This window comes from Tursiops truncatus, chromosome 3, assembly GCF_011762595.2.
Source record: "Tursiops truncatus isolate mTurTru1 chromosome 3, mTurTru1.mat.Y, whole genome shotgun sequence".
Lineage (NCBI taxonomy): Eukaryota > Metazoa > Chordata > Mammalia > Artiodactyla > Delphinidae > Tursiops > Tursiops truncatus.
This window is the reverse complement of record NC_047036.1, coordinates 150,847,293-150,872,456: the sequence shown is the minus strand read 5'-3', so window position 1 is coordinate 150,872,456 and position 25,164 is coordinate 150,847,293. Positions and strand designations below refer to the sequence as shown.

General features: G+C 40.0%; 1 protein-coding gene across 1 annotated transcript; it reads left to right on the top strand.

Moving 5' to 3' along the window:
- The first annotated feature begins 15,245 nt into the window (after nucleotides 1-15,245).
- THOC3 (THO complex subunit 3) lies at nucleotides 15,246-25,142 on the top strand. The gene is made up of 6 exons (XM_033853586.2): nucleotides 15,246-15,573; nucleotides 16,372-16,528; nucleotides 17,942-18,146; nucleotides 21,803-21,964; nucleotides 22,084-22,184; nucleotides 24,563-25,142. Exons 1-6 carry the CDS (start codon nucleotides 15,307-15,309, stop codon nucleotides 24,724-24,726), a joined length of 1,056 nt encoding a protein of 351 aa, XP_033709477.1. The 5' UTR covers nucleotides 15,246-15,306; the 3' UTR covers nucleotides 24,727-25,142.
- The last annotated feature ends 22 nt before the right edge of the window (nucleotides 25,143-25,164 follow it).

Genomic DNA, 25,164 nt, shown 5'->3' with positions numbered 1-25,164 from the left:
TTTATAGTTATCATTTCCCCTGTAGCACTGCTTTTGCTGCATCTGTAAGTTTTGGTATGTTGTATTTTTGTTTTCATTGGTCTCTATGTATTTTTAAATGTCCCTGTGATTTCTTTGACCCATTAGTTGTCTAAGAGTGTGCTGGTAATTTCCACAAATTTGTGAATTCTCCAGTTTTACTATTTTTTATAATTAAAAAAATTTTTTTAAAGTTTTATTTCTTTCTGGCTGTGTTGGGTCTTTGTTACTGTGTGTGGGCTTTCTCTACTTGCGGCCAGCAGAGGCTACTCTTTGTTGCAGTGTGCGGGCTTCTCATTGCAGTGGCTTCTCTTGTGGTGGCGCACAGGCTCTAGGTGCGCAGGCTTCAGTAGTTGTGGCTCGTGGGCTCAGTAGTTGTGGCTCATGCGCTCCAGAGCGCAGGCTCAGTAGTTGCGGCGCATGGGCTTAGTTGCTCTGCAGCATGTGGGATCTTCCTGGACCAGGGCTCAAACCTGTGTCCCCTGCATTGGCAGGCAGATTCTTAACCACTGAATCACCAGCGAAGTCCCTCCAGTTTTACTTTTGTTATTGATTTCTAACTTCATCCCATTGTGGTTAGAGGAGTCACTTTGTATGACATCTATCTTTAAAAATCAATTGTAGGGGGCTTCCCTGGTGGCGCAGTGGTTGAGAGTCCGCCTACCGATGCAGGGGATGCGGGTTCGTGCCCCAGTCCGGGAAGATCCCACATGCCGTGGAGTGGCTGGGCCCGTGAGCCATGGCCGCTGAGCCTGCGCGTCCAGAGTCTGTGCTCCGCAACGGGAGAGGCCACAACAGTGAGAGGCCCGTGTACCGAGAAAAAAAACAAAAAATCAATTGTGACTTAATTTGTGGTCTAATATATGGTCTGTCCTGGAAGATGTCCCATGTGTACTTGAGAAGAAAGTGAATGGTGTTCTTGTTGAGTAGTGTTCTGTGTATGTCTGGTAGATTTAGTTGGTCAGTTGTGTTGTTTAAGTCTTCTGTTCCCTTATCTTTTGTCTGGTTGTTCATTCCATTATTGAGAGTGTGGTATTGAAGTCTCCAACTATTCATGGAAAGCTGTCCATTTCTCACTTCAGTTTTTTTCTTTATATATTTTGATGGTCTGTCATTAGATGCATAAATGTTTAATTGTTATATCTTCTAGCTGTATTCTAGCTATCTTTTATTAATATAATGTCCTTCTTTGTCTCTTATAACCTTTTTAAAAAATTTAAAGTCTATTTTGTCTGATATTAATATAACCACCCTTGCTTTCTTCTGGTTATTATTTGCATGGACTATCTTTTTACATCCTTTCATTTTCAATCTATTTTTGTGTTTGGATCTAAAGTATCTTATAGACAGCATACAGTTAGCTCATGTATTTTTATCCATTTTGCCAATCTTTTTCTTTTGATTGGAGGGTTTAATCCATTTGTATTTAAAGCAATTACTTAGAAGGAGGGATTACTTCTGTCATTGTGCTATTTATTTTCTATATGCCTTATGCCTTTTTAATCTCTCATTTCCTGCATTCCTGTCTTCTTTTGTGTTAGATGATTTTTGCAATGAAAATTTTAAATTCCTTTCTAATTTTCTTCCTTTTTTTTGGTTTTAAAAAAATTTTTATTGGAGTATAGTTGCTTTACAATATTGTGTTAGTTTATAATGAACAGCAAAGTGAATCAGTTATATGTATACATATATCCCCTCTTTTTTGGATTTCCTTCTCATTTAGGTCACCACAGAGCACTGAGTAGAGTTCCCTGTGCTATGCAGTAGGTTCTCATTAGTTATCTATTTTATACATAGTATCAGTAGTGTATCATAGTGTATATACATAGTAGTGTATATATGTCAATCCCAGTCTCCCAATTCATCCCATCCACTGCCCTTTCCCCCTTGGTATCCATACATTTGTTTTCTATGTCTGTGTCTCTATTTCTGCTTTGTAAATAAGATTGTCTATACCAATTTTTCCAGATTCCACATATATGCGTTAATATACGATATTTGTTTTAAAAGAGAGTATTTTTGGTCTGAATTATTCAGCTTGGCTATTGACAAAACTCAACTGGATAATTAAACAAGTCTTCCTTTGACTAGTCCTATATTGGCCTAAGTTTTAGGTTTGGGATGTGAAATGTTGGCACTGGGAAAGTCAGTAAGCAGTCAAGCCCACCTCATCTGAAGGAGACTCTGGGGGTGCAAAACTTGAGGCACTATTCTCAAGTTGGGGTAAGTACACTCAGCCCTGAGCATGCCTCCTTAAATTTTGTGTCCTAGTCACCTCACTTGCCTCACCCTTGTTCTGGTCCTGAAACTGATGCCCCAAAAGGCCAAGTTCACCTGACTAAGTGGCATCAGAGCTGGAACTAACATAGATCCTCTAACACCTGATCTGGCACCTTCCCCATATAGTGGGCTGCCTCCAGCTTTGCCTATCCTTCCAAGGAAAGACCTTCAAAGCTAAGCAGGAAGTTGTCTGCACAGCTGGGCCAGTGGTCCTCAATCTAGGTGGTACATTAGATTTCCTGAGGGAGTTTTAAATATTCTAAGTCCCCCTCTCTGAGATTTTAAATCAGTTGTTCTGGGATGGACCCTGGAAACATTTTTATTTATTTACATTTTTTTAACATCTTTATTGGAGCATAATTGCTTTACAATGTTGTGTTAGTTTCTGCTGTATAACAAAGTGAATCAGCTATACATATACATATATCCCCATATCCCCTCCCTCTTTTGTCTCCCTCCCACCCTCCCTATCCCACCCCTCTAGGTGCTCACAAAGCACCGAGCTGATCTTCCTGTGCTACGCAGCTGCTTCCCACTAGCTATCTATTTTACATTTGGTAGTGTATATACGTCCATGCCACTCTCTCACTTCATCCCAGCTTACCCTTTCCCCTCCCCATGTCCTCAAGTCCATTCTCTACGTCTGTGTCTTTATTACTCTCCTGCACCTAGGTTCATCAGAACCACTTTTTTTTTTTTTTAGATTCCATATATATGTGTTAGCCTATGGTATTTGTTTTTCACTTTCTGACTTACTTCACTCTGTATGACAGACTCTAGGTCCATCCACCTCACTACAAATAACTCAATTTCGTTTCTTTTTATGGCTGAGTAATATTCCATTGTATATATGTACCACATCTTCTTTATCCATTCCTCTGTTGATGAACATTTAGGTTGCTTCCATGTCCTGGCTATTGTAAATAGTGCTGCAATGAACATTGGGGTGCAGGTATAATTTGGAATTATCGTTTTCTCCAGGTATATGCCCAGTAGTGGGATTGCTGGGTCACATGGTAGTTCTATTTTTAGTTTTTTAAGAACCTCCATACTGTTCTCCATAGTGGCTGTATCAATTTACATTCCCACCGACAGTGCAAGAGGGTTCCCTTTTCTCCACACCCTCTCCAGCATTTATTGCTTCTAGATTTTTTGATGATGGCCATTCTGACCAGCGTGAGGTGATACCTCATTGTAGTTTTGATTTGCTTTTCTCTAATGATTAGTGATGTTGAGCATCCTTTCATGTGTTTGTTGGCCATCTGTATGTCTTCTTTGGAGAAATGTCTATTTAGGTCTTCCGCCCATTTTTGGATTGGGTTGTTCGTTTTTTTGATATTGAGCTGCATGAGCTGCTTGTATATTTTGTCAGTTAATCCTTTGTCAGTTGCTGTGTTTGCAAATATTTTCTCCCATTCTGAGGTTTGTCTTTTCGTCTTGTTTACGGTTTCCTTTGCTGTGCAAAAGCTTTGAAGTTTCATTAGGTCCCATTTGTTTATTTTTGTTTTTATTTCCATTTCTCTAGGAGGTGGGTCAAAAAGGATCTTCCTGTGATTTATGTCATAGAGTGTTCTGTCTGTGTTTTCTTCTAAGAGTTTTATAGTTTCTGGCCTTACATTTAGGTCTTCAATCCATTTTGAGTTTAATTTTATGTATGGTGTTAGGAAGTGTTCTTTTTTTTTTTGAACATATTTATTGGAGTATAATTGCTTTACAATGGTGTGTTAGTTTCTGCTTTACAACAAAATGAATCAGTTATATATATACATATGTTCCCATATCTCTTCCCTCTTGCATCTCCCTCCCTCCCACCATCCCTACCCCACCCCTCCAGGCGATCAGAAAGCACCGAGCTGATCTCCCTGTGCTAAGCGGCTGCTTCCCACTAACTATCTACCTTACGTTTGGTAGTGTATATATGTCCATGCCTCTCTCTTGCTTTGTCACAGCTTACTCTTCCCCCTCCCCATATCCTCAAGTCCATTCTCTAGTAGGTCTGTGTCTTTATTCCTGTCTAACCCCTAGGTTCTTCATGACATTTTTTTTTCTTAAATTCCATATATATGTGTTAGCATACAGTATTTGTCCCTCTCTTTCTGACTTACTTCACTCTGTATGACAGATTCTAGGTCTATCCATCTCATTACAAATAGCTCAATTTCGTTTCTTTTTATGGCTGAGTAATATTCCATTGTATATATGTGCCACATCTTTATCCATTCATCCGATGATGGGCACTTAGGTTGTTTCCATCTCTGGGCTATTGTAAATAGAGCTGCAATGTACATTTTGGTACATGACTCTTTTTGAATTTTGGTTTTCTCAGGGTATATGCCCAGTAGTGGGATTGCTGGGTCATATGGTAGTTCTATTTTTAGTTTTTTAAGGAACGTCCATACTGTTCTCCACAGTGGCTTTATGAATTTACATTCCCACCAACAGTGCAAGAGTGTTCCCTTTTCTCCACACCCTCTCCAGCATTTATTGTTTCTAGATTTTTTGATGATGGCCATTCTGACTGGTGTGAGATGATATCTCATTGTAGTTTTGATTTGCATTTCTCTAATGATTTGCATTTGATCTGCATTTCTCTAATGTTGAGCATTGTTTCGTGTGTTTGTTGGCAGTCTGTATATCTTCTTTGGAGAAATGTCTATTTAGGTCTTCTGCCCATTTTTGGGTTGGGTTGTTTGTTTTTTTGTTATTAAGCTGCATGAGCTGCTTATAAATTTTGGAGATTAATCCTTTGTCAGTTGCTTCATTTGATAATATTTTCTCCCACTCTGAGGGTTGTCTTTTCATCTTGTTTATGGTTTCCTTTGCTGTGCAAAAGCTTTGAAGTTTCATTAGGTCCCATTTGTTTATTTTTGTTTTTATTTCCATTTCTCTAGGAGGTGGGTCAAAAAAGGACCTTGCTGTGATTTATGTCATAGAGTGTTCTGCCTATGTTTTCCTCTAAGAGTTTGATAGTTTCTGGCCTTACATTTAGGTCTTTAATCCATTTTGAGCTTATTTTTGTGTATGGTGTTAGGGAGTGATCTAATCTCATACTTTTACACGTAGCTGTCCAGTTTTCCCAGCACCACAAATCGAAGAGGCTGTCATTTCTCCATTGTATATTCTTCCCTCCTTTATCAAAGATAAGGTGACAATATGTGCGTGGGTTTGTCTCTAGGCTTTCTATCCTGTTCCATTGATCTATATTTCTGTTTTTGTGCCAGTACCATACTTTCTTGATTACTGTAGCTTTGTAGTATAGTCTGGGGCCAGGGAGCCTGATTCCTCCAGCTTCATTTTTCTTTCTCAAGATTGCTTTGGCTATTCGGGGTCTTTTGTGTTTCCATACAAATTGTGAAACTTTTTGTTCTAGTTCTGTAAAAAATGCCATTGGTAGTTTGATAGGGATTGTATTGAATCTGTAGATTGCTTTGGGTAGTAGAGTCATTTTCACAATGTTGATTCTTCCAATCCAAGAACATGGTATATCTCTCCATCTTTCTGTATCATCTTTAATTTCTTTCAACAGTGTCTTATAGTTTTCTGCATACAGGTCTTTTGTCTCTTTAGGTAGGTTTATTCCTAGGTATTTTATTCTTTTTGTTGCAGTGGTAAATGTGATTGTTTCCTTAATTTCTCTATCAGATTTTTTGTTGTTAGTGTATAGGAATGCAAGAGATTTCTGTGCATTAATTTTGTATCCTGCTACTTTACCAAATTCATTGATTAGCTCTAGTAGTTTTATGGTAGCATTTTTAGGATTCCCTATGTATAGTATTATGTCATCTGCAAACAGTGGCAGTTTTACTTCTTCTTTTCTGATTTGGATACCTTTTATTTCTTTTTCTCCTCTGATTGCTATGGCTAAAACTTCCAAAGCTATGTTGAATAATAGTGGTTAGAGTGGGCAAACTTGTCTTGTTCCTGATCTTAGATGAAATGGTTTCAATTTTTCACCATTGAGAACGATATTGGCTGTGGGTTTGTCATATATGGCCTTTATTATGTTGAGGTAGGTTCCCTCTATGCCTACTTTCTGGAGAGTTTTTATCATAACTGGGTGTTGAATTCTGTTGAAAGCTTTTTCTGCATCTATTGAGATGATCATGTGGTTTTTATCCTTCAATTTGTTAATATGGTTTATCACATTGACTGATTTGCATATACTGAAGAATCCTTGCATTCCTGGGATAAACCCCAATTGATCATGGTGTATGTTCCTTTTAATGTGCTGTTGGATTCTGTTTGCTAGTATTTTTGTTGAGGATTTTTGCATCTATATTCATCAGTGATATTATCCGGTAGTTTTCTTTTTTTGTGACATGTTTTTCTGGTTTTGGTAACAGGGTGATGGTGGCCTTGTAGAATGGGTCTGGGAGTGTTCCTCCCTCTGCTATATTTTGGATGAGTTTGAGAAGGATAAGTGTTATCTCTACTCTAAATGTTTGATGGAATTCACCTGTGAAACCATCTGATCCTGGACTTTTGTTTGTTGGACGATTTTTAGTCACAGTCTCAATTTCAGTGCTTGTGACTGTTCTGTTTATATTTTCTGTTTCTTCCTGGTTCAGTCTTGGAAGGTTGTCCTTTTCTAAGAATTTGTTCATTTCTTCCAGGTTGTCCATTTTATTGGCATAGAGTTGCTTGTAGTAATCTCTCATGATCCTTTGTATTTCTGCAATGTCAGTTACTTCTCCTTTTTCATTTCTAATTCTGTTGATTTGAGTCTTCCCCTTTTTTTGTTGATGAGTCTGGCTAATGGTTTATCAATTTTGTTTATCTTCTCAAAGAACCATCTTTTAGTTTTATTGATCTTTGCTATTGTTTCCTTCATTTCTTTTTCATTTATTTCTGATCTCATCTTTATGATTTCTCTCCTTCTGCTAACTTTGGGGTTTTTATTTGTTCTTCTTTTTCTAATTGCTTTAGGTGTAAGGTTAGGTTGTTTGTTTGCGATTTTTCTTGTTTTTTGAGGTAGGACTGTATTGCTATAAACTTCCCTCTTAGGACTGCTTTTGCTACATCTCATAGGTTTTGTGTCGTCGTGTTTTTATTGTCATTTGCTTCTAGGTATTTTTTGATTTCCTCTTTGATTTCTTCAGTGATCTCTTGGTTATTTAATAGTGTATTGTTTAGCCTCCATGTGTTTGTAATTTTTACAGGTTTTTTTTCCTGTAATTGATATATAGTCTCATAGCATTGCAGTCAGAAAAGACACTTGATACGATTTCAATTTTCTTAAATTTACCAAGGCTTGATTTGTGACCCGGGATATGATCTATTCTGGAGAATGTTCCATGAGCACTTGAGAAGAAAGTGTATTCTGTTGTTTTTGGGTGGAATGCCCTATAACTATCAATTAAGTCCCTCTTGTCTAATGTGTCATTTAAAGCTTGTATTTCCTTATTTATTTTCATTTTGGATGATCTGTCCATTGGTGAAAGTGGGGTGTTAAAGTCCCCTACTATTATTGTGTTACTGTCGATTTCCTCTTTTACGACTGTTAGCATTTGCCTTATGTATTGAGGTGCTCCTATGTTGGGTTCATAAATATTTACAATTGTTATATCTCCTTCTTGGATTGATCCCTTGATCATTATGCAGTGTAATAGTCTCTATTTTAAAGACTCTTGTAATAGTCTTTATTTTAAAGTCTATTTTGTCTGATATGAGAATTGCTACTCCAGCTTTCTTCTGATTTCCATTTGCATGGAATATCTTTTTACATCCCCTCAAATTCAGTCTGTATGTGTCCCTAGGTCTGAAGTGGGTCTCTTGTAGACAGTATATATACAGGTCTTGTTTTTGTATGCACTCAGCCAGTCTGTGTCTTTTGGTTGGAGCATTTAATCCATTTACATTTAAGGTAATTATTGATATGTATGTTCCTATTACTATTTTCTTAATTGTTTTGGGTTTGTTTTTGTAGGTCTTTTCCTTCTCTTGTGTTTCCTGCCTAGAGAAGTTCCTTTAGCATTTGTTGTAGAGCTGGTTTGGTTGTGCTGAATTCTCTTAGCTTTTGCTTGTCTGTAAAGGTTTTAATTTCTCCGTCAAATCTGAATGAGATCCTTGCTGGGTAGAGTAATCTTGGTTGTAGGTTTTCCCCTTTCATCACTGTAAATATGTCCTGCCACTCCTTTCTGGCTTGCAGCGTTTTTGCTGAAAGATCAGCTGTTAACATTATGGGGATTCCCTTGTATGTTATTTGTTGCTTTTGCCTTGCTTCTTTTAATATTTTTCTTTGTATTTAATTTTTGATAGTTTTATTAATATATTTCTTGGCATGTTTCTCTTTGGATTTATGGGACTCTCTGCACTTCCTGGACTTGATTTACTATTTCCTTTTTCATGTTAGGGAAGTTTTCAACTCTAATCTCTTCAAATATTTTCTCAGACCCCTTTTTTTTTTGTCTTTTTCTTCTGGGATCCCTATAATTGAATGTTGGTGTGTTTAATGTTGTCCCAGAGGTCTCTGAGACTGTCCTCATTTCTTTTCATTCTTTTTTCTTTATTCTGCCCTGTGGTACTTATTTCCACTCTTTTATCTTCCAGGTCACTTATCCATTCTTCTGCCTCAGTTATTCTGCTATTGATTCCTTCTAGAGAATTTTTAATTTCACTTATTGTGTTGTTCATCATTGTTTGTTTTCTCTTTAGTTCTTCTAGGTCCTTGTTAAAGTTTCTTGTATTTTCTCCATTCTATTTCCAAGATTTTGGATAATCTTTACTATCATTACTCTCAATTCTTTTTCAGGTAGACTGCCTATTTCCTCTTCATTTGTTTGGTCTGGTGGGTTTTTACCTTGCTCCTTCATCTGCTGCATATTTCTCTGTCTTCTTATTTTGTTTAACTTACTGTGTTTGGGGTCTCCTTTTTGCAGGCTACACGTTCGTAGTTCCCCTTGTTTTTGGTGTCTGCTCCCAGTGGGTGAGGTTGGTTCTGTGGGTTGTGCAGTCCCCTTCTTGGTGAAGGGGACTGGTGCCTATGTTTTGGAGGGTGGGGCTGGATCTAGTCTTTCTTGTGGGCAAGGCCATGTCTGGAGGTGTGTTTTGGGGTGTCTGTGAACTTAGTATGATTTTAGGCAGCCTCTCTGCTAGTGGGTGGGGTTGTGTTCCTGTCTTGCTAGTTGTTTGGCATGGGGCATCCAGCAATGGAGCTTGCTGGCCATTGGGTGGAGCTGGGTCTTAGCGTTGAGATGGAGATCCCTGGGAGAGTGCTCACAGATAGATATTACATGGGGCCAGGAGGTCTCTGGCAGTCCAATGTCCTGAACTCGGCTCTCCCACCTCAGAGGCTCAGGCCTTACACCAGGTCGGAGCACCAAGACCCTGTCAGCCACACGGCTTTTATTCTCTTACTTAAAGACCTCTAAGCTCACATTGGCAGGTTGAGTTCCCAGGGAAGCAGAATGATGCAAAGACCAGCATGTGGGATGTTTACTGGGGAGGATCTTGGAATTAACATCTTTTATTAACCAAGGGCTGGAGTCGTCTGTGCAGACAGACACAGGCACACAGCAGTCTTCTCCCACACAAGCCTGGAATGGCAACAGTGTGCTGCTGCCTCTCATGCCCTTTCTGGCCCCTCACCCCATCCCTGCAGCCTCCTCCAGCTTTGGGGAGCGTCTGCATGTTCTCTCCACGTGTGAGCCCCAGGCAGTTTTGATTTTCTTTCTTTCTTTTTTATTGTTTTGGCATATCCTCTAGCTATTTTCTTTGTGGGTACTGTGGGGATTACATTTAAAATCCTAAAGTTATAACACACTAATTTGAATTTATACCAGTTTATCCTCAATAACATACAAAAACTTTCTCCTTTATCAGCTTTGTTCTCATCCCTTTTAGTTGTTGATGTTACAAAATTACATCTTTATACATGATATGCCCCAAAACATAAACTAATACTTCTTTTAAGTGCATTAGTCTCTTAAATTATGTAGAAAACTCTACGTGGAGTTACAAACATTACAATATTAGCTTTTAGACTTATAATTTTTCAAAATGTACTAGTCTTAAATCATGTAGAAAACAAAATATGGAGTTGCAAACTGTTACAATAATAGCTTTTATAGTTGCCCATGTATTGACCTTTATTGAGATCTTTATTTCTTCATATGGTTTTGTGTTATTTTCTATTGTTCTTTCCTTTCATCCTGTAGGATTTTCCCGAAAATTTCTTGCAGGGAAGGTCTAGTGGTAACAAATTCTTTCAGCTTTTGCTTATCTAGGAATGTCTTAATTTCTCCACCACTTTCAAGGACAGTTTTACTAGATGTAGGATTCTCTGTTGACAGTTTTTGTTTGTTTTAGTACTTTAAACATATTGGCCCTTTGTCTTCTGGCCTATAAATTTCTGATGAGAAACCTGCTTATAATCTTATTGACAATCCCTTTTATGTGATGAATTGCTTTTCTCTTGAAGATTTCAATGATTCTCTTAAAGATTTTTTTAATTTAAGTATAGTTGATTTACAGTGTTCCGTGTACAGCAAAGTGAATCTGTTTCTCATATATATGTACTCTTTTTTAAAAAATAAATTTATTTATTTATTTTTGGCTGCATTGGGTCTTTGTTGCTGTGTGCAGGCTTTCTCTAGTTGCGGCGAGCGGGGGCTACCCTTCACTGTGGTGTGCGGGCTTCTCATTGCGGTTGCTTCTTTTGTTGTGGAGCATGGGCTGTAGGTGATCGGGCTTCAGTAGTTGTGGCACACGGGCTCAGCAGCTGTGGCTCGTGGGCTCTAGAGTGCAGACTCTGTAGTTGTGGTGCACGGGCTTAGCTGTTCCACGGCATGTGGGATCTTCCTGGACCAGGGATCGAACCCGTGTCCCCTGCACTGGCAGGCGGATTCTTAACCACTGTGCCACCAGGGAAGCCCCTATATATGTACTCTTTTTAAGATTGTTTCCATTTAGGTTATTACAAGATATTGAATGTAGTTCCCTGTACTATACAGTAGGTCCTTGTTGTTTATCTATTTTATATATGGTAGTGTGTATCTGTTAATCCCAAATTCGTAATTTATCCCTCCCCCACCATTTGTTTTATCCATCCTGGCATTTGAAAGTTTGATTATAATCTATCTCAGTGTGGGTCTCTTTGAGTTCATCTTACTTAGAATTTGTTGAGCTTCTTGGATATTTATCTTTCATCGAATTTGGGAAATTTCCAGTCATTATTTATTCAAATACTTTCTCTGCCCCTTTATTTCTTTCTTCTCCCTCTGGGAAACCCCCCCCCCAACAACACATATGTTGGTACACTTGATAGTGTCCCACAGGTTCCTCAGAGTTCCAAAACAGTTACATCAGACAGATTCTTCTAGTGCAACTGTTGTCTATGTGGGGAGACAGATTCGTGATTCTTTCTACTCTGCCATCTTCTCAGAATCCTCCTTAAACAGTTCATACAATAAGTAATGAGGTCATTTTTTTGGGTGGGGGGATCTGCTTTAGTTTCCAATATTACCTAGGTAATATGATAGAAATGTAATACCTTTATAATTAAAATTCTAAGCTGCTAAAATCAAGCACTGTATCCTTTCCTTAGTTTGATTTCCTCACTTCTCTGACCTTTGTAATGAGTCTATCTTGCCCAGGAGACCCAAACCTCTCCCACCCCATAATGGTCTTTTTGATGTGTCAGCTTGGCTAGGCTACAGTCCCCAGTTAGTCAATCAAACACTAATCTAGATATTTCCATGAAAGTATTTTATAGATGTGATCCATAATCAGTTGACTTTAAATAAAAGAGATTATTTTATATAATCTGGGTGGGCCTGAGTCAATCAGTCGAAAGGCCTTTAAGGCAGCACTCAGACTTCCCTGAGGGAACAAATCCCACCTGTGGAAAGTACCTTCAGCCAGTGCCTGAGAGTTCCAGCCTGTCCATTCTGATGGCCTGCTCTATGGATTTCAGACTTGCCTACCTAACCCCCACAGTGGTATAAAATAATTTCTTGCAATAAATCTCTGTAATATATATCTTTCACTAGTTTGCTTCTCTGGTTAAACTGATACACACCTATACGTTGAAGATTTGCCAGAAGTGACATGCTCCTTCCTGTTTTCTTTTGCAACAGCAGCTTCTCCAAAGTCCCCCACCAACAAAGGACTTATACTTCAAGCCCCCCTCCTTCCTTATCTACTGTTCCTTCACTGTAGGATGTCTCCCTCAGCCCCTGAAAATTCCCTCTACACATCCTGGCATTTCTGGAATTATTATCATTATTATTTTACTTTTTAGATGTTGGGGGTAGGAGTTTATTAATTAATTTATTTATTTTTGCTGTCTTGGGTCTTTGTTTCTGTGCGAGGGCTATCTCTAGCTGTGGCAAGCGGGGGCCACTCTTCATCGCGGTGCACGGGCCTCTCACTGTTGCGGCCTCTCTTGTTGAGTAGCACAGGCTCCAGACGCGCAGGCTCAGTAGTTGTGGCTCTCGGGCCTAGTTGCTCCGCGGCATGTGGGATGCTCCCAGACCGGGACTCGAACCCGTGTCCCCTGCATTAGCAGGCAGATTCTCAACCACTGTGCCACCAGGGAAGCCCCTGGAGTTATTATTTTTGATCTGATTCTGCCCTGAATGACTCAAGTTCCTATGACACCCATATATAAAAACATCCTGCAGAGTCTGAGCAAAGATCAGCTCCCAAAGAGAATTTCTGGGTTGCAGAAGGGACTATAACAATGGTCCATCGACTATATTTTTCAAAAAATGTGAAGATCATAATAGCATGGAAATGCTGGGGAATTTTTATATAGATTCAAGGAGACTAAGGAGACATGATACAGTATAAAATCCTAGACTAGATCTTGTACTGGAGGAAGAAAAATGCTCTAAGGATATTAGTGGGTAAACGGACACAATTGAAATACAGACAGTAGATTAAATTCTATGTTACTGTTCAAATTACCAAAGTTTATAACTATGCTAGGGACAGGAAACAGAATATCCTTATTCTTCAGAAATACTCATTGAAATCTTTAGGTGTAAATAATAATGATGTATGCAACTTACTCAAACATTTAGGCAAAAGAGTAATACATGTATGTATAGACACAGCAAATGGAACAAATGCTAAAACCAGGTGAACCTGGGCCATGGGAATAACAGCACTCTTACTACTCTTGCAACTTTTCTGTAAATTTGTTAGTTTTTCCAAACAAAAAGTTTTTTTAAAAATGGCCCATGCCTCTGTTCCCCTGAATTTTATCTCTTTGAGACTCTCTGACTTCAGTCTCATAGTCCCCAGAAATGTGCTATTACAACTGTCTCAGTGAAGAGCAGTGGGATACACTTATCACAACTGAGGTTCTAACATTTGTGTTTACAGAATATAGAAAAAGAACTCAGGGAAAATGAAATAAAAAACACATAACATACAAAAATACAGAATTAATACAGAAATTCAAAGAATTACATTTATAACCTAGAGGTTTCAGATACTAAGAATCAGAGTGTGGAATTTGAAGTCAGTACCTCTAATACCAGCCATGTGACCTGGAGCAGGACATTTTACCTCTTCTTTCTTCAGTGTCCTTATCTGGGACCAAGAGATATAAATTCTCAGTGTATGTAGGAAAAAAAACATGCGAGCATATGAAGAAGATTCCTGAAAATGAAAGCTAAGGAGGGAAAACTAGATACCAAATAATCTCCCACCCCAAGATCTTAGTGATGTCATCAATAATCTTGGGAGTCTAAAAAGCTTTGAAGTCTCCAAGAATTTCTAGTTTTAAAGGGGTAGGGAAGTGAATTGGGGAAAGAAAAGGGCCTCATTTCCTAAGGCCCCTCTCAGAACCTTGTGCTTTATATGTGGACTCACTTAGTATTTAGGACCTTATGACACTCTCCCATGCAGCTGGTGGAAATGTAGATTGTTAGAACTTCTTCAGGTGTTTTGGCAATATTTATTCAAATAAAAAAGTGCATATGTGCACAATGAAGTTTGTATAGGGATGTTCACTGCAGTATTGTCCTAAAAGCAAATCATGGACACAAAATGTCCACCAAAGGGATCAGTCAAATAAACTATTATGCATCTATATCATTAAAGACTGCATCCATGAAAAGAATGAGACATATGCATATACTGATATGAAATGATTTCTTACAGGTGTTTACCATAGAAAACAAGTTATGTAAGGAATGCTACCATTTTGAGGGGTGGGGTAGGATACACACACACCTATCTACCTCTCCCAAGGTGCTTATTTACACTTAAACTATCTCTGGAATGCCACAAAAGAAATTTAACAATACTTTTTGGAACGTATGGGTGTGAAGTGTGGGGAATAGTCTAAAGGGCATGACACAGGCAGACATTTACTTTTCACTCTGTATCTTATATATTTTTGCATATATAATCATGTGAATATAGCCCCTTCCAAAAACAAAGAATTTGTATATTTAAAAACATCCCCAAACCCCTCCCCAACACCTCCACCTCTTTCCTCCCCTCCCCTCCCCCTCCCCTCCCCTCCCCTCCCCCACCTCCTCTTCCCCCCTACCTCCTCCTCCCCTCCTCCTTCTTCCTCCCGCCCCTACAAACTCCTAGCCCTTTACCCGGGACAAGTTCACCAGCTCGTCCTTCTCCAGCAAGAAATTGAGAGCCTTCAGCTCAGAAATGTGGCTGACAGGTGGGGAGCAACCCTAGAAAAAAGGTGTTTCTGACTGACGGCGAACGGAGGTTTAGAAGAATTGCGTTGGTTTATTTCTTCGATTAAACAGGGATACAAATATATATACCAAGTAGTAGGTAAGGGTAAAATAAACATCCTAAAAACCTCCTAACCGTTATTTGTAAGGAAAACTTAAAGTGGAACCATGACTATTTGAAAAGGCAAAAGCGGGCGCGCGCTGCAGGCTGGGACTTGTAGTCCCTTCTGGATGGTCCACAGTGCGGCTGCGCGGAAGAGTGGGCGCTCTCCCGCGCGCATGCGTTCGGCGGCGGCGGCGGCAGGGCCAACTGCAGTCCCGCAGAGTCAACCCAGCCGGTGTCAGGCAGCTTGGCATGGCGATCCCCGCGGCGTCCATGGGGCCCTCGGCGCTGGGCCAGAGCGGTCCTGGCTCGATGGCTCCCTGGTGCTCAGTGAACAGCGGCCCGACGCGCTACGTGCTCGGGATGCAAGAGCTGTTCCGCGGCCACAGCAAGACGCGCGAGTTCCCGGCCCACAGCGCCAAGGTGCACTCGGTGGCCTGGAGCTGCGACGGGCGTCGCCTGGCCTCGGGGTCCTTTGACAAGACGGCCAGCGTCTTCCTGCTGGAGAAGGACCGGTTGGTGAGCCGCTAGGACCCGGCCCAGGCTAGGGAGAAGGACTGTGGTAAAGCGAGGTGTGGTGGCAAGGAGAGAACGGGGGTGAGGAGTGTGGAGGTGAGGAAAGGGGAGGAGGGTGAAGGGGTGTGGAGACGAGGGGCGTGTGTGATGCGAGACAGAGGAGTATGAGGGTGAGGAGGGGGTGAACGGGCTGGGGTGGTAGGGGGTGAAGATGGGGATGCTGGAGAGGAGGACTGGTGGTTAGGGAAGGTGGCCGTGTGTAGGGAGTGTAGTAGTAAGGAGGTGCGAAGATGAGCGGGGAGTCGCGGTGCGGGGATAGTGAAGACGGGGGTGAGGAGGATGGATGGATGGGCGGTGAGGAGGATGGTGGGGGTGTGGGAGAGTGGTGGGGGGAATTGTGTGGTGGTGAGGGGTGGCTAGGGGCAGTGGTGGTGGGCTCACTGTGGTGGTAAGGAGGGCCTCTCTGAAAATGATAGGGCCTCCATGGCAATGAGCAGGTGGGTTGGGACCCCTTGGTGGCAGAGTAAGGGCAGAAAACCAGAAAGAAGGAGGAAGGCCAGGGAGAGCAAAAGAGTAAGGGCATTGATGTGGAACCCATCCTCAGAACAGTTCAGACTGATTGGGGAGGAAGGGAGGGAGGATATTGGAAGGAGTTTGGGGGAAGAGGCTTGGAAGGATTCGACTCTCTAATTACCCAAACTTTTGTTGGTCACAAGATAGCTCTGTTTAAATAAGGTTGAGAAGTTACATGGGGAGGCAGGTACATATGGGTGAAGTGACATCTGTATTCTGTTCTTTCAGGTTAAAGAAAACAATTATCGGGGACATGGGGATAGTGTGGACCAGCTCTGTTGGCATCCAAGTAATCCTGATCTCTTTGTCACTGCATCTGGTGACAAAACCATTCGCATCTGGGATGTGAGGACTACAAAATGCATTGCCACTGTGAACACTAAAGGTGACTATTCAGATAGTGGGCAGTAGGAAGATAAGCTACTTATAGTCATTCAACAAGCATTTTGCAAGTATCTTCTCTGTGCATGACCCTGTAGGTATAGGACATCCTGAGCTGAATAAGACAGTTTCCAGCTCCAAGGATATTAGGGTTTAGTGCAAAGAGAGAGGCATATGTATAAAAAAAACACTAACGTAATATGACGTGGTCATCCTGTAACAGAGAAGTCTACAAAGTGGATACCCAGAATGGAAATGCTTAAGTCTGCCTGGGGGAGATAGGGAGGGCCTCACAGAATTTGAGCAAACTCTTAGGGTAGCCGTATAGATTTAGTGGTCAGGGTACATTGGGTGAGCAGCTCTAGCAGGGAAGAGCATGTGCAAAGGAATGGAGAATTTGGGAAACTGCTGATAGGCTAGAATGGCTGATCTTGGAATAAATGGCTTTGATGGTCTGGGAGAAAATGACCTGGAAGTTGTGCAGTACATTTGCAGACTGCTTTTCACCATGTATTACCTTATAAACATTGAGGCCCTTTATTAAATTTTATTGACTAAGATGTTATTGATTATAAGATGCATCAGTATTTTATGGACCATTAGGAAAGAAAATAAAGTTTTATTTATCATATAGTCATGATACACCGAAAATTTTGAGATGTATCCTGATGCATTCTAAGATACATTATAGGTAATAAAGTGTGAAAAAATATGCGTCTTAGAATCAGTAAAGTTGATGAAATTTTTGATTGATGTATTCAATGTGGGCTACTGGACTTTGTTGGCAAGACTTGTACCTGGAGGTGGAATGATGTGGTTTCCCCAACTAGACAACTGGTGATATGTGAGTGATTTAGGTGGTATATGGATGAACATTAGAAACTGATTGTGTATATATTTTAATGCCTACTAGAAAAAAAGAACTAGCCCATAGAATTTATTGCTAAAGTAAAGCTATTTAAGTAAAAATTTGGGGGGTCAATTTTAATAAAAATCTTGAGTGAAGAAAAGTATAGCTGTTACATGGATAGTACAAAAATTGTAAAAATGGCATATGAATGACTGGAGTTTGGGAAGTGCTGGTGTAAGAGAGTTAGAGGCTTTGGTGTCAAGTCTGGGTTTAGATCTTGGCTCTGTTACTTCACAGCTTTGACACTTTGGCTCATTTCTCTTCCATTTTTTCTTCTGTAAAATGGGGGTAAAAAGTGTCCCTTAAAGAAACGTGAGAACTAAAGGGGGACATTTGTAGATGAATGTGCTGGACTCCCAGTTGATCTGTAAATGGTAGTTCCCTTCTGTTGACGAGGACCTTAGTGAATGAGCTCTGGCGATAGCTCTAGTTTTTCTATGATAACAAAATAAACTTCTGGAGGATTATGGACTAACATTATCTTGCTGATTGTATTTGGGTTCCCAGGGGAAAACATCAATATCTGCTGGAGTCCCGATGGACAGACCATTGCTGTAGGCAACAAGGATGATGTGGTGACGTTCATTGATGCCAAGACACACCGTTCCAAAGCGGAGGAGCAGTTCAAGTTTGAGGTCAATGAAATCTCCTGGAACAATGACAATAACATGTTCTTCCTGACAAATGGCAATGGTTGTATCAACATACTCAGGTGAGGGGTTCTAGCTGAAGGGACTGTCATATCTTTGCACTGGGTGCTGTGGTGGATACCAAGGTGAATTAGATGTGAGTCTATTCTGAAGGACCCAAAAGGACTAATACAGTTGACCTTTGAACAACACGGATTTGAACTGCTCAGGTCCACTTATATGTGGATTTTTTCAAGAGCAAATATTACAGTCCTACCTGATCCGGGGTTGGTTGAATCTGGGATGTGGAACCTCGGATACAGAGGAACCATGGATACAGAGGACCAACTAAGTTATGTGTAGATTTTTGACTGTGCAGAGAATTGGCACCCCTAACCTTCTTGTTCAAGGTTCAACTGTAGTAATAAAGAATTCTAATCTCTCTTGAGCACCTTTGAACTAGGCCCCTTATATTTTACTGAGTCCTCAGAGAACTCCTAGGGAGTCGATGGTGTGCTTCCCACTTCACAGATGAGGATCAGGGACTCAGAGTCACTAGTCAGCTGGTGAGCACTAGAACTGGATGCACTTGGAATTATAGCTAATTCGTACCCTTAAAGTCTCCACTTAAATATCACTTCCCCTCCAGGGAAGCCATCTTCACCCCCAAGGTTAGAAACTTATTTTGTGTACTTCCTGTTGGAAGCATTTCTCATTCTACATTATAATTGCATGTTTATTTCTCTGTATCTTCCATTAGACTGTAAACTCCATGAAGGTAGGGACTGTATTTAACTTGTTTACTGTTAAATCCCTAGTGCCTAGCCGAGTATCTGCTACACAAAATTAGGATCTCAGTGAATATTCTCTAAATGAATGAAACTGTGGAATTGAAATTGAGATCTGTCTGATTCTGTTCTTTCTGTTATCTTGGGTGAGCAATGCAAGGCAGAGTGAAATAGGCTCTGTGTGAGAGGCTGGGAGTTTGCTGTAGAATCCCAAGGAAAGAAGCTTATATTGATTGTGGCAGTTGGGGGTTGAAGGAGGCAGCTTCTGAGCTTGACCTTGAAAGATTAGTTGAATTTTAAGAATCAGCAAAAGGGAACTGCACAATGGACAAAACAAGTGATAATTAGCATGATTTATTTAGAGAGTAGTTGGTAGATCAGGGTTGCTGGGAGTGGTGGCAGGTAAGGTGTCTGAAGAGAGACGTCCTGAAATGGGAAGATAAAGCTGAAGTATAATTTGAGACCAGGTTATTTGGGTCTGGAATTCTATGCATAGCAATTTGAACTTTATTCTGTAGGCAGTGTTTTTTGTTGTTGTTTTTTTTAAGCTTTTTTATTAGAAAATAAAACAGATACAGAAAACCACGAAATATAAATGTGTAGCTTAATGAACTATTATATGCTTAACACCTGTGTAACTCCACCAGGTCAAGAAATAGCACTTTGCTGGCCACCTCAGAAGTCTTGCCATGGGCTTTGTCCTTCCTAATCAAAACTCCCTCCCCCAGAAACAGTCTTGATTTTTATATTTCTTTGTAGTTTTAGCTACCAAGTGTGCATCTCTAGATACTCTAATTTTGCCCACTTAAAAAAGTTTGATATGCCTTTTAAGTCAGCTAAACTACGGAGTCCCCCTCCATCCCTTTCTTTTACTTAGAACTTAGCTGTTGAAAAAGCAGGCTGTTAACCTGTGGAGCTTGTCCCAGTCTGGATTTTGCTGATTCCAAATGCTTGCTTATTTGTTGGAATTTAAGAGACATTTCCTCTAATCTGTTTGGTTACCCAGGAATATAGTTCATTTAGAGAAAGCAGGATAAATGGTTGATTCTTTCCCTTTGTCATTAGGTAATGAGTTAGTTCTCTATCACCTCCAAAGATGATCACCTAGGGTTTTTTAAATAAAAAAGAATCATTATGGACTCATGGATTTAAGCATGGTAGAAGTGTTTCAGTCTATCGTAATCATTATCCTTATTGAAGCTCAAATTATCTTATTTTTGGCAAATGGGATCCTCTTCAAGTTGGTTCCTGAGTCGTTTTTTCTTTTTTTTTTTTTTTTTTGACATAATCCTATTAGTCTTCAGTTTCTTGCTCTCTGGTATGACAAGATATGCCAGGTTCATCTTGTGTTTTTCCTGCCTCAAATCTTTAATCAGAAAATTCTGAGAATTCCTGGATTCTTCTACTAGAAAATAATATTGGAGCTAGGAATGTCCATATTGTTGGGTTGACTGTTTATAGACCTTTCCAGTGGACAGAGCTAAGAAGTATATGTATTGTATATACCTTAAAGATTAGATACTTTGTGAATTCATACTGATAACTTCCAGTTAAAATCTCTTTCCTTCCAAACTGAGTGTTCTGGTTCTCAGAGATGCAGGGGATTATAGAATTTGAATATCCCATGGTTGCTTATTACCTTCATCCCTTGTTACATATACAGATATTTCAGAGTAGCAATACTACCACCACCACCACCAATATGATTGCTTAAAATAGTAAATTTTGCTTTTTGAATATGCTTTCCTCATTCTTCCTCCATTAAAAAAAATAGTCAATACTATATATTGTCAGATTATACAGCTATTACATATTATACCTTAAACATATATAATTTCCACAAGAAACTACGTATTTAATGCTCATTACCAGCCTGGTAAGTCTCGTACATCTCTAGTCACTGATTGTCAAAACTCACTTTCCAGTTTTGATTCCTCAGGAAGAGCTCAGGGGAACAAGATTCCCTGAGTTCATACTTATTATAGCTTATATACTTCTAAAATTTTAAGATACTTTATGGGGCTTCCCTGGTGGCGCAGTGGTTGAGAGTCCGCCTGCCCATGCAGGGGACACGGGTTTGTGCCCCTGTCCGGGAAGAACCCTCATGCCGCGGAGCGGCTGGGCCCGTGAGCCATGGCCGCTGAGCCTGTGCGTCCGGAGCCTGTGCTCCTCAATGGGAGAGGCCACAACAGTGAGAGGCCCGCGTACCGCAAAGAAAATAAAAAGATACTTTATTATATTGTGCTTATTATTTGAACTTTTTATAATTAATAGTTTTGCTAGATATAAACATTTCAATTCATGTATTCTTGCTGGTGTATCTTAAGTATGTTACTCCATTTTCTTTTCACATAAAGTGTTACTGTCAAAAAGTCTGATGACAATCTAATTTAAAGTCCCGTAATTTTACTACTATACGTCTTCTTGTTGGTTAGTCTGGGTTCATATTCTCAGGTATGTGGTGTTTCAGTGTATTGTTTGACATCTTTTTTTTTTTTTTTTTTTTTTAATAAATTTATTTATTTATTTGTGGCTGTGTTGGGTCTTCGTTTCTGTGCAAGGGCTTTCTCTAGTTGCGGCGAGCAGGAGCCACTCTTCATTGCGGTGCGCGGGCCTCTCACTGTCGCGGCCTTCTCTTGTTGCAGAGCACAGGCTCCAGACGCGCAGGCTCAGTAGCTGTGGTGCACGGGGTTAGTTGCTCCGTGGCATGTGGGATCTTCCCAGACCAGGGCTCGAACCCGTGTCCCCTGCATTGGCAGGCAGATTCTCAACCACTGTGCCACCAGGGAAGCCCTTGACATCTTTTTATTTCAGGAAAGTTGTTTTGAAATTCTAGTCTTTGATATTTGTTCTGTTGTCTTACTTCCATTTTCTTCTTAGTGTCTCCTCTTACCGTCTTAGTACCATGGTCCTCTTGCCCCAGTTTGATTGCTGTTTGTCTTGTTTCTCAGCTACCCAGAGCTGAAGCCTGTGCAGTCTATCAACGCCCATCCATCCAACTGCATCTGTATCAAGTTTGACCCCATGGGGAAGTATTTTGCCACAGGAAGCGCAGATGCTTTGGTCAGCCTCTGGGATGTAGACGAGTTAGTGTGTGTTCGGTGCTTTTCCAGGTAAGCAACTCTGCCAGCACTTTCCTTGTTGGATAAATTTGTTTTATGTCATGTTGGGTGAAACTGGGCCCTCCTCTCACTGGGTTATTTTAATGTCTCCTCTGTCTGCTCTGTTATAGGCTGGATTGGCCTGTGAGGACCCTCAGTTTTAGCCATGATGGGAAAATGCTGGCATCGGCATCGGAAGATCATTTCATCGACATTGCTGAAGTAGAGACAGGTAACTATAATGAGACTCCTCTGTCTTTCATTTCTGGCCATCAGGCCTTCTCCTGTCATGTGTTTTCATCTCTGCTCATTACTACTTGGCCAGCATTAGTATAAATGGGTATTAGCATAAATGCCAGCATTAGCACAAACTCCTTAAGGCAAGTTTGTTTATTATGACTATTGTAGTCAGGTAATGGAGGGAGCAAAGAGTTAGGAAAGAAAGGGGCAGGTCTGAAAGAGAGTGATTAAAGAAAATATTTTACCTTTTATTCAGTTTTAATTCTTCCATTGTAACAAAATTTTTAAAATACAGAAAGGGAGAAGAATGAATGAATAAATGGATGGATGGATGAATGAGTGAATGATCCCACCATTTAAATACAACCTCTTTTAGCATTGTGGGATATTTCTATCTTTTGCCTGTATGTGGACTTAAAAAATGCATATATACATTTTATAATTTAAGAAATTATTAAAATAGATGTGATTTGTTTTAAAAAGCAACAAAACAGAACTTGAAAATAGAAAAATGAGAGGTGAGTATTCATTTTACGAAAGAATTTCTCCAGATTTATTTTTTAATGTAGCTTTATTGTTTTTGGAAATACATGATACTTTATTAAAAGAATTCAAACTATAGAAAACTTCAAAGAAAGTAAAAAGCTTGACATTCCACGATTTAAAGAGTGCCACTCTTGATAGCATTTTGGTGAGCATTGTCCAGCCATCCAGACATGCAGCGCCTTCATGTCCCCTCGTGTTCATGTGATGCAGGCATGCTCTCCTGCTGCTCCGGGGCCCTCCCTCCTCACCTGCAGGATCTTACAGCTTCTTACATGGCGATGGCTGTTGAGCTCTACTGCTGTTTTTAATGGGGTTTAGAATTCCGTTGGCTATACCAGTATATACCTAAGCTGCCCCACTCTTAGATGGCTTCTGGTCTTTACACCATTATAAATGATTCTTTGATGAGTATCATTTTACTTATGTAGTAATCCTTTTGGGTAAAATTGGGATTGCTGAGTCCAAACTGCTCACATCTTATCAGGGACCAAACTTCCTTACAGAAGAGTTATTGCAGTGTTTACTCGCAGCAGCAACGCATGCATGGAGTTAAAGGCCAAAAGGGAAATGGAAGGGGAGTAGCAGCCTCCGACACCATTTTTTATGTCTGTGTAACACAGAAATTTGCTCAGACATGTGGCTATAGATTGCCAGATCCTAGCATTATGAAGAGTGGTTAACTGTCCCTGAAATAGATTACTTAAAAAAAAAACAACTATATACAAAGCAGAAACAGACTCACAGACATAGAAAACAAACTTATGGTTTACTAAAGGGGAAAGGGAGTGGGGAGAGGGATAAATTAGGAGTATGGGATTAACAGATACAAACTACTCTAAATAAGCAACAAGGATTCACTGTATACTGCAGGGAACTATATTCAATATCTTGTAATAACCTGTAATGGAAAGTGATCTGAAAAAAAAAGAAAAAAAACAAATCAAAACTAAATCACTTTGCTGTATATGCTCTACACCTGAAACTAACACAGTATTGTAAATCAACTATACTTCAATAAAAAAATCTTCTTTATACACATACACACACATATATATATGCATATGTGTGTGTGTATATATATATAAACAGCTTTATTCAAATACAATTCACATACCATATAGTTGACCAGTTTGAAGTGTATAATTCAGTGTATCATGCATTTTTAAATCAGCACCACACTGTGAACATTTTACTACATTAATCTTAACTCTAAGGTTGAAAAAATGTTAAGCAGGACTAAAAAAAATGGCTTTGGAAAAATTATGTTTAATTTCCACAAGTAGGAAGAAAAATTTTTGGAAAAAGAAATCTATTTGCAAGTCATTGTGGTTTAGTAGAAAGATCTGTGGCTTTGGAAACAGGCTGACTTCATGTGCTGACTCTGCTGTTTCCCTTTTTATTTCCCCTGCTGCTTCTTTGAGGTGTGACTTAACTGTTCAATCACCTGTTTCTTTATAAAATGGGGTTTAAAATCATTACTTGCCTTGCTGGATTGTCATTATACTTTATTAAGATAAAGTATAATCCATCTGATTCATAAGGGGTGCTCAACAAACAGCTGCTGTTGCCGTTTTTTCAGGAAGGGTAGAATCGGGTTCAGAGCACAGGCTCTTAAGTTAACTGGCCTGCGTTCACATCCTGCTCTGCCACCCACTGCCTCGTGACCCCTCTGCGCCTCAGTGTTCTCTGCAAAATGGGGTAGTAATTGTACTTATCCTATAGGGTTATTAAGCAGATTAAATGATTTAATGTAGGTAAGTGCTTAATGAGTATGGTCTCTTATTATTAATGTATTGATTGGTTTCTCTATATTGATTTTTATAGGAGACAAGCTGTGGGAGGTACAGTGTGAGTCCCCCACCTTCACCGTGGCTTGGCACCCCAAAAGGCCTCTACTGGCATTTGCCTGTGATGACAAAGATGGCAAATATGACAGCAGTCGGGAAGCTGGAACTGTGAAACTTTTTGGGCTTCCTAATGATTCCTGATAGGGGGACCTGATGTATGGAGAAGGCCCAGGCAGAGGCAGGCTTCCATTGTATAGTTAGTTTGGTCTGTTCTCTTGGAGTTGGTGGGCACCTAAAGTATTTATAAATTGGTATAAATTATACAAGTCTTTTATCAGGCTGCCCATTCCAGTCTCCTTCGTATTTGTTATGGTAGCTGTTCCCATTCCTTGCCCCCTGCAGGAGGGCTCTGCAGTGATGACACCAGCATACCTTGTCCTGTCTTTCTGCTTTTGGGGATATGGTGGACTTTGTTGGGCTTGCTTCTGCTTGCCACCTAGTTTGAAGGGGTGGGTGAGGAAGGGTGAGACGGGGATGGAGATTTTTTATAATAAAAAAGAAATACATTTACTGTTGAGAATTGAGCATTTAATAAAACTGACTTTTTAATTATGGGACTTCTAGGACTTTAAAAATTAT